General features: G+C 47.4%; 1 protein-coding gene across 1 annotated transcript in view; it reads right to left on the bottom strand.

Annotated features, from left to right (window-relative positions):
* The window catches only part of LOC144509116 (serine/threonine-protein kinase BRSK2-like), a 191,863-nt gene extending 185,519 nt beyond the window's left edge, over positions 1–6,344 (bottom strand). The window contains exon 1 of the mRNA XM_078237486.1: positions 6,260–6,344. Within this exon, the coding sequence (XP_078093612.1) occupies positions 6,260–6,344 (85 nt within the window). The remainder of the gene's footprint in view (positions 1–6,259) is intronic.
* Positions 6,345–16,834: the final 10,490 nt, after the last annotated feature.

Consider the following 16,834-nt stretch of genomic DNA (forward strand, 5'->3'; position numbering starts at 1 on the left):
GACCCCCCGATAACCTTTCACCCTCCTTAATAATCAAGAATCTATCTATTCAAAGATTCTGCTTCCACCGCCTTTCGAGGAAGAGAGTTCCAAAGACTTGCCACCTTCAGAGAAATTTTTTTTTCTCATCTCTGTTTTAAATGGGTGACCCCTTATTTTTAAACAGTGCCAATAGTTCTAGGTTCTCCCACAAGAGGAAACATCCTTTCCACATCCACCCTCTCAATACCCCTCAGAATCTGAGAAGCTTTAATCAAGTCGCCTCCTATTCTTCCAAACTCTAGTGGATACCAGCCTACCCTGTCCAACCATTCCTCACAGGACAACCGCCCAATCCAGGTGCTTCCAACATATTTGCATCCGGGTTAGGCAAAGACTAGGTGAGCTCAAGGGCAAGTCTGGGGGATGTCCAGAACAAGGGGTCATAGTTTGAGGATAAGAACATAAGAAATAGGAGCAGGAGTAGGCCATCTAGCCCCTCGAGCCTGCCCCGCCATTCAATAAGATCATGGCTGATCTGACGTGGATCAGTACCACTTACCCGCCTGATCCCCATAACCCTTAATTCCCTTACCGATCAGGAATCCATCCATCCGCGCTTTAAACATATTCAGCGAGGTAGCCTCCATCACCTCAGCGGGCAGAGAATTCCAGAGATTCACCACCCTCTGGGAGAAGAAGTTCCTCCTCAACTCTGTCTTAAACCGACCCCCCTTTATTTTGAGGCTGTGTCCTCTAGTTTTAACTTCCTTACTAAGTGGAAAGAATCTCTCCGCCTCCACCCTATCCAGCCCCCGCATTATCTTATAAGTCTCCATAAGATCCCCCCTCATCCTTCTGAACTCCAACGAGTACAAACCCAATCTCCTCAGCCTCTCCTCATAATCCAAACCCCTCATCTCCGGTATCAACCTGGTGAACCTTCTCTGCACTCCCTCCAATGCCAATATATCCTTCCTCATATAAGGGGACCAATACTGCACACAGTATTCCAGCTGCGGCCTCACCAATGCCCTGTACAGGTGCATCAAGACATCCCTGCTTTTATATTCTATCCCCCTCGCAATATAGGCCAACATCCCATTTGCCTTCTTGATCACCTGTTGTACCTGCAGACTGGGCTTTTGCGTCTCATGCACAAGGACCCCCAGGTCCCTTTGCACGGTAGCATGTTTTAATTTGTTTCCATTGAGATAGTAATCCCATTTGTTATTATTTCCTCCAAAGTGTATAACCTCGCATTTATAAGGGGTAAACGTTTTAGGACTGAGGTGAGGAGAAATTTCTTCACCCAGAGGGTGGTGAATGTGTGGAATTCACTCCCACAGAAAGTAGCTGAGGCCAAAATGTTGTGTGATTTCAAGAAGAAATTAGATATAGCTCTTGGGTGCTAAAGGGGTCGAGGGATATGGGGGGGAAGGGGGAGATCAGGATATTGAATTTGATGATCAGTCATGATCAAAATTAATGGTGGAGCAGGCTCGAAGGGCCGAATGGCCTACACCTGCCTCGAGTTTCTATGTTTAAGTCAGAACTGTGCTTATCAGATGAGATGTTAAGCCAAGGCTTTGTCCATCTGCTCTCTCAGGCGGATGCAGGACATCACATGGCCACTATCTCAAAGAAAATCTGGAATGTTCTCCCCCAGTGTCTTCATCAATCCCAACAAATGATCTGCTCATTACCCCTTTGCTGTTTGTGGGAGCTTGCTGTGCACAAATTGACCACACGCCAAAGGTACTTCATTGGGCGTAAAGCGCTTTTGGGACATCGTGAGGTCATGAAAGGCGCTATATAAATGCAAGTCCCTTTTGGAGTTTAAAAATAGCGAGATTATGTTGCAGCTGTATAAGGTGCTGCTGAGGCCACACCTGGAGTACTGTGTACAGTTTTGGTCTCCTTAGTTGAGAAAGGATATACTGGCACTGGAGGAGGTGCAGAGGAGATTCACTAGATTGATCCAGAGCTGAGAGGGTTGGCTTATGAGGAGAGACTGAGTAGACTGGGGCTATACTCATTGGAATTCAGAAGAATGAGGGGAGATCTTATAGAAACATATAAGATTATGAAGGGAATAGATAAGATAGAAGTAGGGAAGTTGTTTCCACTGGCGGGTGAAACTAGAACTACGGGGCATGGCCTCAAAATAAGGGGAAGTAGATTTGGGACTGAGTTGAGGAGGAACTTTTTCACCCAAAGGGTTGTGAATCTGTGGAATTCCCTGCCCAGTGAAGCAGTTGAGGCTACCTCATTGAATGTTTTTAAGGCAAGGATAGATAAATTTTTGAACAGTAAAGGAATTAAGGGTTACGGTGAGCGGGCAGGTAAGTGGAGCTGAGTCCACGAGAAGATCAGCCATGATCTTATTGAATGGCGGGGCAGGCTCGAGGGGTCAGATGGCCTACTCCTGCTCCTAGTTCTTATGTTCTTATGTCCTTTTCTTTTTAAAAAACCAAAAAGGTCAGTCATGAGGTTGCAGACATTGTGGCTCCAGTAATTTCTGGCAGTTATATGGACATTCCAAATGACCTTTATTTTTTTACACATTCTACCCACACCCCAAATGAAACTGAGAAATTAGTATAAGGCACCTGAAGTGTGACAGGCAAGGACTAATCCTATAAATCATGGATTATAATAATTGATAATTGCTCAATATCCCAATAACAGAACATGCATTCCTCGGAATATAATACACATATTCAATATTACAATAACAAGAGGTTGGTTATATATTTCAGATCCACTTCTCTTACACATTGACAGGTCCTGCATTCTGTGAATATTATTAGGTACCAATAGACACTACTAGCATAACTCCACATAATTATCTCTAATGAGCAAGATAACAGGCCTGGCCTGTACCTTTAAATCCTCTTTGTGGGATCGGGAGGCGGTGGGGGGGGGGGGGGGGGGGGCGGCGCGAGGGTGGCGGGGGAGAGAAGGGAGGTTGCAAAGTTAGCCTCAATTGGAGGGCGATTTTGTAACCCGCATCCATAAGAGAAAGATCTACTCGTTTTTCAGATCTTTCTAAAGTTTATTCATTTATTAGTGTCACAAGTAGCCTTACATTAACACTGCAATGAAGTTACTGTGAAAATCCCCCAGTCGCCACACTCCGGCGCCTGTTCGGGTAACACTGAGGGAGAATTTAGCACGGCCAATGCACCCTAATTGTGGGAGAAAACCAGAGCACCCGGAAGAAGGCCCACACAGACACGGGGAGAACGTGCAGACTCCACACGAACAGTGACCCAAGCCGGGAATCGAACCCGGGTCCCTGGCGCTGTGAGGCAGCAGTGCTAACCATTGTGCCACCGTGCCGCCCCATCTATATATTTGGTATCCATAAAGGTGCAACGCTGTGCTGCTGTATCCCCCTGACCAATACAGCATGGTGTGGTTTATATACACTCTCGTATACGATATCTGATATCCCACTGACAGATACAACATTGTATGTTACAGATACATTTGTATATATTATCCCATATTCCACTAACAGATACAACGTGATATGTTATACATACACACCTGTACATATAATAATCCCATATCCCACTGACAGATACAGCATGGTATGTTATATATACACACCTGCATATATTATCCCATATCCTACTGACAGATACAACATGGGATGTTATATATACACACCTGTATATATTATCCCATATCCACTGACAAATACAGCATGGTATGTTATATATACAACCTGTATATATTATCCCATATCCCACTGACAGATACAACATAGTATGTTATATATACAACCTGTATATATAATCCCATATCCCACTGACAGATACAACATGGTATGTTATATATACATGCATCTGTATATATTATCCCATATCCCACTGATAGATACAGCATTGTTTGTTATATATACACACCTGTATATATAATCCCATATCTCACTGACAGATATAGCATGGTATGTTATATATACATACACCTGCATACATAATCCCATATCCCACTGACAGATATAGCATGGTATGTTATATATACACACCTGTATATATTACCCCATATCCCACTGACAGATACAGCATGGTATGTTATATATACATTACACCTGTATATATTATCCCATATCCCACTGACAGATACAGCATGGTATGTTATATGTACATTACACCTGTATATATTATCCCATATCCCACTGACAGATACAGCATGGTATGTTATATATACATTACACCTGTATATATTATCCCATATCCCACTGACAGATACAGCACGGTATGTTATATATACATTACACCTGTATATATTATCCCATATCCCACTGACGGATACAGCATGGTATGTTATATATACATTGCACCTGTATATATTATCCCATATCCCACTGACGGATACAGCATGGTATGTTATATATACATTACACCTGTATATATTATCCCATATCCCACTGACAGATACAGCATGGTATGTTATATATACATTACACCTGTATATATTATCCCATATCCCACTGACGGATACAGCATGGTATGTTATATATACATTACACCTGTATATATTATCCCATATCCCACTGACGGATACAGCATGGTATGTTATATATACACTTGTCTATATTCAGGCACTGGGGAGAACGTGAAAACTCCACACAGAGTCATCTGAGGCCGGAATAGAACTCGGGGTCCCTGGCGCTGTGAGGCAGCAGTGCTAACCACTGCACCGCCCTTGTGTATATTCAGACAGATACAGCATGGTATGTTATACACACACACACACTTGTTTATAACATCCCATATTGCCACAGATACAACATGGGTGTGATATAAATGCATAAAATCCTCTAACTCGCTGGTACAACCTCCACGCTGCATGCTGTATCTGAATGGCTCACACTCGACCTGCGATAGTGATACACTCACTGCCTGTTATCTGCTGCTATTCATATTTTTTTTTGCTGCATCCTGTATCCCAGTCCCTCAGCCTGCACCATGTCCATTTCCCAGTGTTGTAATGCTGCGTCTGGGAGCTTTCTCCACCCCCCAACCCCCCCCCCCCCCCCCCTTCTCTCTCCACACACACACACACGCACCCCGCTTTGGTCTCTCAATACTGCAATCAAGTTCCAATCAATGCTCACAAACAGTACCAAGCAAACCACCCCCCCCCCCCCCCCCCACCACCCCACCACCCCACGCCCCCTACCCCACACACACCCCGCTCCAAATGACAACCAGACCAGGGGGTGGTGGGGAAGGAAACAACATCAGGACCAGCAGCAGAAAAAAATAAGCATCCCCTACCACCAACCAATCCCCCCCCCCCTCTCCCACTTTGGCTTGCAACCCTTACACAGAAGACTTTTATATTAAAAAGGACAATACACCGCTCCTTCCCTGCACTAACTTGGAGGGTGGTGGTGGGAGGGGGTTTAAAAAAGGAATATCTTCCGCCACCCCCTCCCCTTACAAAGTACAACCTGACTCCCGCCCATTTGACTCGTATTTTGGGGCGGAAATCTCTCCGGGTTTTCGGGTTAATCCCGGCTGCAGGTTTGCGATGTGATTTATTTGGGAAGGGCTTCGAAGATGGACAATTGTCACTCCTTTCCAACTGGGGCACTTGGGTATTGAGAAGACCCAGCGACGGGTGCAACTGCCCACCGCCAGAGATCGTGAGAACCCCCCCCGCACCCCCCAACAAACCCCACTCTCCCCACGAAAAAGAACAGACGTGCAAAGCATGACATAAATGCAAGCTGGGCATTGAAGTTCTATTTAAACCGCGCAAGCTTTAAAAACCCTCCCTTTTATTCCACAGCATCCCTGTATGTGTGTGTGTGAGAGAGAGAGAGAGACTGTCACAGCCCTTTAAACAATAAAAAACCCAGGTAGATTTAAGAAGGAACAGAATGAGATGTTAAAATCTGCCAGCACAAAGTCTTTTTCCCTCACCACCACCACCTATTTTTTTTTTTGTTGCAAATTTGACCCCCCCCAGACCCTGGGAATAAGGCAGAGAAATAAACCACCCCCCCCCCCCCCCCCCACACAGCAAGTCACAAACCCATCATCAATAAATAAAATGTTTTAAAATGCCACAGCAAAGACAATGAAGGCTTTATGCGGGAAAAAAAAGAGAAACACATTAGATTCAATGATCTGCCTTCCCTCCTTCTCTGGTAGCTCCACTCGAACCTCCCCTCCCTCCCCTCAGACAAGTGTATTGTCTTGTGTTTGTACATATTTATCCTGTGCAGAGCATCCCCTGGTTAAAAATGATTGCAAACCTGTTTGTCCTTTCCCCAGTGTCTTTTCCAGCCGGTACGGTCCCACATATTGTGTACAACCTGCCTCTTTTGCAGACGTTGTCATTGTCTCGTTTTCACCTCTCCTTTCCTTAGGGTGGAACTGTGCTTTGAGTCTTCTTGGTGAGGAGAAAAATGCATAAGACTCTTTTCTTTCCGTCCCCCAAACCACCCCCCCCCCCCCCAAAAAAAAATGATTATCCCTCAAGCCGCCACCTTTTTTCCCCCCACCCCCCCCCCACCACCACCCCCCACCCTCCCCAAGACCCTGGGTGAGACAACTGATGGAGGTTATCCTAATATCCTGGTACCAGCATCATTCTCCTCTCTCTTTCTCTCTCTACTGCTCCCCCTCTCTGCCAATCCAGCTTCAGTCAGCTCTTTGGGTAATCCTGCAATCTGCTCCTTTTTTTAATTAAGCTTCCATCCGGGAACCCTCAGTGACACCCAGTCCCAGTTTAACCCTCTCCTTCCCTGGCCCCAGCTTGAAGATTACTATATGTGTGGTCGCCAATAAAAGCAGGGGGGAAGTCTTTACGGAGACAAGGTTGAGAGGCTTCAGTCCCTCCACTGTTCTCAGAATCATAAAGTCCTTGCAGTACGGGAAGAGGCCATTCAGCCCATCGAGTCTGCACCGACTACAATCCCACCTAGGCCCTGGCAGTGGGAGGAAACAGGAGCACATGGAGGAAACCCACGCAGACATGGGGAGGACATACAGACTCTGCACAGACAGTGATCCTTTGTGTCCAAAGATGTGCAGGGTAGGTGGATTGGCCATGCTAAATTGGCCCTTAGTGTCCAAAGATGTGCGGGTTAGGTTGAAGAGCCATGATAAATTGCAGTGGTTAGCACTGCTGCCCCACAGTGCCAGGGACGCAGGTTCGATTCCCTGCAATCTGCTCCTTTTTAAAATTAAGCTTCCATCCGGGAACCCTCAATCAAACCCGGCTCCCTGGCGCTGTGAGGCTGCGGTGCTAACCACTGCACTACCATGCCGCCCCCTTCTTTTCTGAAATAAAATTATAGAATCCTTACAGTGCAGAAGGAGGCCACTCAGCCCATCGAATTTGTATCAGTTCTCTCCCGAGTGTCTCAGTCAGGCCCTCTCCCCTGCCCTATCCCCCGAACCCCATACATTTCCCATGGCCAATCCACCTAACCCACACATCCTGGGACACCAAAGGGTAATTTAGCCTGTAACCCTCATTTACTCTGCTAATCCCCCTGACACTAGGGGCAATTTATCATGGCCCTTCAACCTAACCTGCACATCTTTGGACACTAAGGAGCAATTTAGCAAGGCCAATCCACCTACCCTGTACATATTTGGGCACTAAGGGGCAATTTAGCATGGCCAATCCACCTACCCTGCACATATTTGGGCACTAAGGGGCAATTTAGCATGGCCAATCCACCTAATCTACACATCTTTGAACACTAAGGGGCAATTTAGCATGGCCAATCCACCTAACCTGCACATCTTTGGACACTAAGGGGCAATTTAGCATGGCCAATCCACCTAACCTGCACATATTTGGACACTAAGGGGCAATTTAGCATGGCCAATCCACCTAACCTGCACATCTTTGGACACTAAGGGGCAATTTAGCATGGCCAATCCACCTAACCTGCACATATTTGGACACTAAGGGGCAATTTAGCATGGCCAATCCACCTAACCTGCACATCTTTGGACACTAAGGGACTATTTAGCATGGCCAATCCACCTAATCCGCATATCTTTTGACACTAAACAGCAATTTAGCATGGCCAATTCGCCTAACCAACATGTCTTTTCGACTGTGGGAGGAATCCGGAGCACCCGAAGAAAACCCACGCAGACACGGGGAGAACGTGTAGATTCCACACAGACAGTGAACTGAGGCTGGATTTGAACCCAGCTCCCTGGCGCTGTGAGGCTGCGGTGCTAACCCCTCCACCACCGTGCCACCCCTTCTTTTCTGAAATAAAATCATAGAATCCTTACAGTGCAGAAGGAGGCCATTCAACCCATCAACTTTGTACTGGTTCTCTGACAGAGTGTCTCGTCCAGGCCCTCTCCCCTGCCCTATCCCCCTAACCTCACACATTTCCCATGGCCAATCCACCTAACCCACACATCCTGGGATACTAAGGGGTAATTTAGCATGGCCAATCTGTTTTGAAAAAATAAATAAAAACAGAATTGCAGGGTTGTTGTAGGGCAGATGGTGGCCCTTCAGCCCATCGTGCTGCCCTCTCCTGCCAGGACATGGCACTGCCTGGAGTTGCCACTTGTGATTCAATGTATTTACAGAATCTTAGAATCCCTACAGTGCAGAAGGAGGCCATTCAGCCCATCGAGCCTGCACCAACTCTTACCCCGGCATACCATGCAACCCCACACATTTACCCCCAACCTACACATCTTTGGACTGTGGGAGGAAACCGGAGCATCCGGAGGAAACCCACACAGACACGGGGAGAACGTGCAAGACTCCACACAGACAGTGACCCAAGCCGGGAATCGAACCCGAGTCCCTGGCGCTGTGAGGCCGCAGTGCTAACCACTGTGTCAACGTGGATGATGGTTCTCTGTCAGACAAACAATCTTTTTCCCGTCCATTTTCAACATTTTTATATCTGGTAAAGAGAAATGTTTAATTTTCTAAAATCCTTTTTGATGATCCGATGGTTTTTTTCTCCAGGGTCACACATCTGGGAGATTGACCTTGAATTCCTGGAGACTTCAGGCCAATCCTGGAGGAGTTGGCAACGCTACTGCACCCGGCTTCTGAAGGAGTAATGTTGCCATTTAGCCATTGTCTACCCACACCCTCTAAAATAACCAAAAGGTGATTCAAACACCTAATACAACTTTTACAGATGCACCACAGAAAGCATTCTTTCTAGTTGTATCACAGCTTGGTATGGCTCCTGCTCTGCCCAAGACCACACGAAACTACAAAAGGTTGTGAATGTAGCCCAATCCATCACGCAAACCAGCCTCCCATCCATTGACTCTGTCTACACTTCCCTCGGCAAAGCAGCCAACATAATTAAGGACCCCATGCACCCCGGACATTCTCTCTTCCACCTTCTTCCGTCGGGAAAAAGATACAAAAGTCTGAGGTCATGTACCAATCAACTCAAGAACAGCTCCTTCCCTGCTGCTGTCAGACTTTTGAATGGACCTACCTTCTATTAAGTTGATCTTTCTCTACACCCTAGCGATGACTGTAACACTACATTCTGCACCCTCGACTTTCCTTCTCTATGAACGGTATGCTTTGTCTGTATAGCGCGCAAGAAACAATACTTTTCACTGTATGTTAATACATGTGACAATAATAAATCAGATCAAAAAAATTCAGTTCCAAACTATCGGACACAGTCCCTTAAACGAGTTCATTGTTACTTTGAATTCTTAATATTTGAGTTTGTGTTTGTATTTATGTAAAAAAAAGTTTATTTATTCGTCACAAGTAGGCTTACATTAACACTGCAATGAAGTTACTGTGAAAATCCCCCAGTCGCCACACTCCGGCGCCTGTTCGGGTACACAGAGGGAGAATTTAGCACGGCCAATGCACCCTAACCAGCACGTCTTTCAAACTGTGGGAGGAAACCGGAGCACCCGGAGGAACTCCTGCAATGAGTTAAGGTGGTGCTGGTAACAATGTGAGTATATTGCGTACAATACTGGTCTAAGCACGCGATATTGTGGTTCAGGTGTTTGTACTCTTGCTATTGAGTTGGAACATCATATATGTAGGTCCTACTTCATGGGGTGGCACGGTAGCAGTGATTAGCACTGCTGCCTCACAGTGCCAGGGACCCGGGTTCGATTCCCGGCTTGGGTCACTGTCTGTGCGGAGTCTGCATGTTCTCCCCGTGTCTGCGTGGGTTTCCTCTGGGTGCTCCGGTTTCCTCCCACAGTCCGAAAGATGGGCTGGTTAGATGGATCGGCCGTACCAAATTCTCCCTCTGTGTACCCGAACAGGCGGCGGTGTGTGGCGACTAGGAGATTTTCACAGTAACTTCATTACGGTGTTAATATAAGCTGACTTGCGACATTAATAAATAAACTTTAAAACTAAACCTGACACTCCAGCGCAGTGCAAGGGGAGTGCTGCAGTGCCAGCAGCTCCATATCTTAGAACTCCCTCCCTAACAGCACTTTGGGTGCATATCCACATGGACTGCAGCGGTTCCAGGGGGTGGCTCACCACCTCCTTCAGGGCGATTGGGATGGACAATAATTTCTGGCCTTGCCAGTGACGTCCACATCCCATGAATGAATATTAGAAAGAGCGCCACCCCCTGGGAGGTGTTACTCCAAGGCTCCGTCGTTCTCCCTCATCGCGGGGGCGGCACGGTGGCACTGTGGTTAGCACTGCTGCCTCGCAGCGCCAGGGACCCGGGTTCGATTCCCGGCTTGGGTCACTGTCTGTGTGGAGTTTGCACGTTCTCCCCGTGTCTGCTTGGGTTTCCTCCGGGTGCTCCGGTTTCCTCCCACAGTCCAACGATCTGCAGGTTAGGTGGATTGGCCATGCTAAATTGCCCCTTAGTGTCAGGGGGATTAGCAGGGTAAATGTATGGGAGTTACAGGGATAGGGCCTGGGTGGGATTGTGGTCAGTGCAGATTCGATGGTCTGAATGGCCTCCTTCTGCACTGTAGGGATTCTATGATTCTATGATCTCAGTGAATAAGATCCCATGACAGTAATTTGAAGAGGAACATGGAAGTTCTCCTCAGTTTCCTGGCCAGAAGTCATTTTCCCAGCGATACGGTAAATAGATCCTCGCACTGCTGATTGTGGGATCTCGCTGTGTGCAAATTGACTGCTGAGTTTCCTGCTTTGCAACAATTATAACACTTCTACACAAGTACTTCATCAGCTGTGAAGCATTTTGGGATATGAAGGGGGATATATAAATGCAAGTTCTTTTTTTTAGCCGTCTGTTGGGGCGGCATGGTGGCACAGTGGTTAGCGCTGCTGCCTCACAGCGCCAAGGACCTGGGTTCGATTCCCGGCTTGGGTCACTGTCTGTGCGGAATCTGCACCTTTTCCCTGTGTCTGCATGAGTTTCCTCCGGGTGCTCCGGTTTCCTCCCACAGTCCGAAAGACGTGCTGGTTAGGTGCATTGGCCGTGCTAAATTCTCCCTGTGTACCCGAACAGGAATGTGGCGACTAGGGGATTTTCGCTGTAACTTCATTGCAGTGTTAATGTCAGCCTACTTGTGACACTAACAAGTTAGCCTAAAAAACTTGCTGAGCTCAGTATCATAGTTCACTGTTCCAGTACAACTATAACACTGGCATCTACCAACAACGTACAAAATTGCCCAGGTATGTCCTGTCCTCAAAAAGCAGGACAAATCCAACCTGGCCAATTACCGCCCAATCAGTCTACTCTCGATCATCAGTAAAGTGATGGAAGGGGTCATCGACAGCGCTATCAAGCAGCACTTACTCAGCAATAACCTGCTCAGTGACGCTCAGTTTGGGTTCTGCCAGGGTCACTCAGCTCCGGACCTCATTACAGCCTTGGTTCAAACACGGACAAAAGAGACAAACTCCAGAGGTGAGGTGAGAGTGACTACCCCTGACATCGAGGCAGCATTTGACTGAGTGTGGCATCAAGGAGTCCTATAGAGTCAATGGAATCAGGGGGAAAACCCCTCCACTGGTTGGAGTTATTCCTGGCACAAAGGGAGATGGTTGTGCTACTTGGAGGTCAATCATCTCAGCTCCAAGACATCACTGCATGGTTCCTCAGGGGAGTGTCCTAGATCCAACCATCTTCAGCTGCTTCATCAATGACCTTCCTTCCATCATAAGGTCAGAAGTGGGGATGTTCGCCGATGATTGCACAAAGTTCAACATCATTCATGACTCCTCAGGTATTGAGGCAGGCCATGTCCAAACGCAGCAAGACCTGGACAATATCCAGACTTGGGCTGACAAGTGACATTCGCGCCACACAAGTGCCAGGCAGTGACCATCTCCAACAAGAGAGGATCTAACCATTGCATCTTGACATTTAATGGCACTACCATCACTGAATCCCCCAATACCAATAACATGGACATATAATGAGATTCAAATACCTAATGCAACTTTTACAGATGCACCATAGAAAGCATTCTCTCTGGTTGTATAACAGCTTGATATGGCTCCTGCTCTGCCTAAGACCGCAAGGAACTACAAAAGGTCGTGAATGTAGCCCAATCCATCAGGCAAACCAGCCTCCCATCCATTGACTCTGTCTACACTTCCCGCTGCCTCGGAAAAGCAGCCAGCATAATGCTAATACTGATGCCCCACCAACGCCTTGATTTTCTCAGAAGACTAAAGAAATTTGGCATGTCCGCTACGACTCTCACCAACTTTTACAGATGCACCATAGGAAGCATTCTTTCTGGTTGTATCACAGCTTGGTATGACTCCTGCTCCGCCCAAGACCGCAAGGAACTCCAAAGGATCGTGAACAAAGCTCAGTCCATCACGCAAACCAGCCTCCCATCCATTGACTCTGTCTACACTTCCCGCTGCCTCGGCAAAGCAGCCAGCATAATTAAGGATCCCCACGCACCCCGGACATTCTCTCTTCCACCTTCTTCCGTCAGGAAAAAAAATGCAAAAGTCTGAGGTCACGTACCGACCGACTCAAGGACAGCTTCTTCCCTGCTGCCATCAGACTTTTGAATGGACCTACCTTGCATCAAGTTGATCTTTCTCTACACCCTAGCTTTGACTGTAACACTACATTCTGCACTCTCTCCTTTCCTTCTCTATGTACGGTATGCTTTGTCTGTATAGCGCGCAAGAAACAATACTTTTCACTGTATCCCAATACATGTGACAATAATAAATCAAATCAAATTAAAAAATACTAAAGCCACTGTTTGTTTTTATATGCATGTTCCTTCAGTCTGGGGTGTTTAAGAACTGTATTACATTATGTGGGCTGATATCGTTCTCTCGCTCTTGGCTGACTTTACACGTGTGACCTGTGTGGCATGGTGGCACAGTGGTTAGCCCGGGTTCAATTCCAGCCTCGGGTGACTGTCTGCGTGGAGTTTGCCACACAGACATCTCAATGAACGGTATGCTCTGTCTGTATAGCGCGCAAGAAACAATACTTTTCAATGTATGCTAATACATGTGACAATAATAAAGCAAATCAAATCAAAAAGTGACTGTAACACTATATCCTGCACCCTCACCTTTCCTTCTCCCCTGTGTACTCTACAAATGGGAATTCTCCCCGTGTCTGCGTGGGTTTCCTCCGGTTTCCTCCCACAGTCCAAAGATGTGCAGGTTCGGTGGATCGGCCGTGCTAAATTGCCCCTTAGTGTCAGGGTCAATACGTGGGGTTACGGGGATAGGGCCTGGGTGGGATTGTGGTCGGTTCAGTCTCGATGGGCTGAATGGCCTGTTTCTGCGCTGTAGGGACTCTATGATTGTAACTGGGTGTGGAGCCTGATTGAAGATGTCGGGCTGCACAAACAGCCCGTGCCTTTTGGGTGGATGTTTTGGCTAAAGCAGCAGCATCTCGTGGCTTTTGGTGCAGCCAAGCCTCGTTTCACAGGGCAGTGCTTCACAACCATGGCTTTGTGTTCACGGGCTGTGTACGTGAATTACAGAGAGCATGATGAGCTTGGGAGGTGGTGGGGAGGGCTGGGGAGAGGAGCACATCCGGTTAAATTGGGAGTGGAGGGGAGGGAGCAGGAGAAGCTTTATCCGCACTGGGGTTTTTACCAGGCTGTGGATTGCACTGGTGAATTTAGTGAGTTTTTTCATTCTTTTACAGGGCGTGGGTGTCGCTGGCTTGGCCAGCATCAATTGCCCATCCTTAATTGCCCCTTGAGGAGGTGGTGGTGAGCTGCCATCTTGAACTGCAGTCCATGTGATGTAGGTACACCCACTGTGCTGTTAGGGAGAGCATTCTAGGATTTTGACCCAGCGACTGTGAAGGAACGGCCGATATATTTCCAAGTCAGGGTGGTGAGTGGCTTGGAGGGGAACTTGCAGGTGGTGGTGTTCCCCATGTATCTGCCGCCCTTGTCCTTCTAGTTGGTAGAGGTCATGGGTTGGGAAGGTGCTGTCTAAGGATCTTTGGTGAGTTGCTGCAGTGCATCTTGTAGATAGTACACACTGCTGCTACTGAGCGTCGGTGGTGGAGGGAGTGGATGTTTGTAGATGTGGTGCCAATCAAGCGGGGTTGCTTTATCCTGGATGGTGTCGAGCTTCTTGAGTGTTGTTGGAACTGCACCCATCCAGGCAAGTGGGGAGTATTCCATCACACTCCTGATTTGTGCCTTGTAGATGGGGGACAGGCTTTGGGGAGTCAGGAGGTGAGTTACTCGCTGCAGTATTCCCAGCCTCTGACCTGCTCTGGTAGTCCGTGTATTTATATGGCTGGGTCCAGTTCAGTTTCTGGTCAATGGTAACCCTCCAGAATGTTGAAAACTGAGACAACAAACATTGAGGAACAGATTAGATAGGGGTTGATGGAATAAAGGAATACAAGGAATTGGGGACTACGTGGACACAGAAGACAAAGCATACCATTCATAAAGTGCACAGGGGAGAAGGAAAGGAGAGGCTGCAGAATGTAGTGTTACAGTCATAGCTAGGGTGTAGAGAAAGATCAACTTAATATAAGGTAGGTCCATTCAAAAGTCTGATGGCAGCAGGGAAGAAGCTGTTCTTGAGTCGGTTGATACGTGATTTTAGACTTTTGTATCTTTTTCCCGACGGGGTGTGTGGGGTCCTTAATTATGCTAGCTGTTTTTCCGAGACTTCGGGAAGTGTAGACAGAGTCAATGGATGGGAGGCTGGTTTGCGTGATGGATTGGGCTTCATTCACGACCCTTTGTAGTTCCTTGTGGTCTTGGGCAGAGCAGGAGCCATACCAAGCTGTGATACAACCAGAAAGAATGCTTTCTATGGTGCATCTGTAAAAGTTGGTGAGAATCGTAGCGGACATGCCAAATTTCCTTTGCCTCCTGAGAAAGTAGCAGCGTTGGTGGCTTTCTTAACTATAGTGTCGGCATGGGGGGACCAGGACAGGTTGTTGGTGATCTGGACACCTAGAAATTTGAAGCTTTCGACCATTTCTACTTCATCCCCTTTGATGTAGACAGGGGCAGGTTCTCCACTGCGCTTCCTGAAGTCAATAACAATCTCCTTCGTTTTAGTGACATTGAGGGAGAGATTATTGTGTAGCCATGTTGTGCTTTCTGTGTAACTCGATACACATTCCATGTTCTGGTGAACTTACAAATATCTCAAGTTGCTAATGCTAATTGATCCTGGGTTCACAGTCTGACAAGAAGGAAGAACTGCTGTTAAACCAAAACTCTGGGATAACAAAAAGACAGCCCAATGCGTAGGGAATATAAACAGCTGCTTGGGATGCGAGGACGAGTCTGTTGGGTTTTAGGGACCTCACGTGGGGCCTTGGCCAGAGGTTAGACGTCAGTTAGCACGTAGGAGAGGGACCTTGCTGTGAACTGAACCGATCTAGGAGCTTTTTGAAGAGGGGCGACAAGATTAAGGTCCTAGACAAGCATGGTGTTTGTGAAATAAAGGGGCTTGAGGGTCGCGAGCTTCCTGAAGAGGTTTGACCCACACCCCCAGTGTCTTTAAAATATGATTGGGAAGGCAAAGAGCCAGATGTGGCTAAAAGGAGCTTCCTACCGACTCTCTACTGGGGGCGGGGGGAGGGAGCGGGGGGGGCGGAGGGAGAGGGGGGGCAGTCCCAGACCAGGTTCAGGCTGAGAGTCACTCCCGAAGACAGGGCAGGCAGGGAGTGATAGAATGGATGTTTCTTTCCCAATCGAGATCAGTAAGAGAAACCTAGAAACATCTGGTCAAGTCGAAGGTGACTCATTGTGGCTTCAACGATGAAACATAGAAACTAGAAGCAGGAGGAGGCCATTCGGCCCTTCGAGCCTGCTCCTCCATTCATTATCATGGCTGATCATTAAATTCAATATCCTGATCCCTCCCCCTTCCCCCCATATCCCTTGATCCCTTTAGCCCCAAGAGCTATATCTAGTTTCTTCTTGAAATCACACAAGGTTTTGGCCTCAACTACATTCTGTGGGAGTGAATTCCACACATTCACCACTCTCTGGTTGAAGAAGTTTCTCCTCACCTCAGTTCTAAAAGGTTTACCCCTTATCCTCAAACTCTGACCCCTAGTTCTGGACTCTCCCACCCACAGTGGTTAGCACTGCTGCCTCACAGCGCCAGGGACCCGGGTTCGATTCCCGGCTTGGGTCACTGTCTGTGTGGAGTTTGCACATTCTCCCCGTGTCTGCATGGGTTTCCTCCGGGTGCTCCGGTTTCCTCCCACAGTCCAAATGACGTGCTGGCTAGGTGCTAATTTCTCCCTCAGTGTACCCGAACAGGTGCCTGAGTGTGGCGACTAGGTGATTTTCACAGTAACTTCATTGCAGTGTTAATGTAAATCTACTTGTGGCACTAATAAATAAACTATAAACTTTTAAACATCGAGAACATTCTTTCTGAATCTACCCTGTCTAACCCTGTTAGA

This window comes from Mustelus asterias, chromosome 21, assembly GCF_964213995.1.
Source record: "Mustelus asterias chromosome 21, sMusAst1.hap1.1, whole genome shotgun sequence".
Classification (NCBI taxonomy): Eukaryota; Metazoa; Chordata; class Chondrichthyes; order Carcharhiniformes; family Triakidae; genus Mustelus; species Mustelus asterias.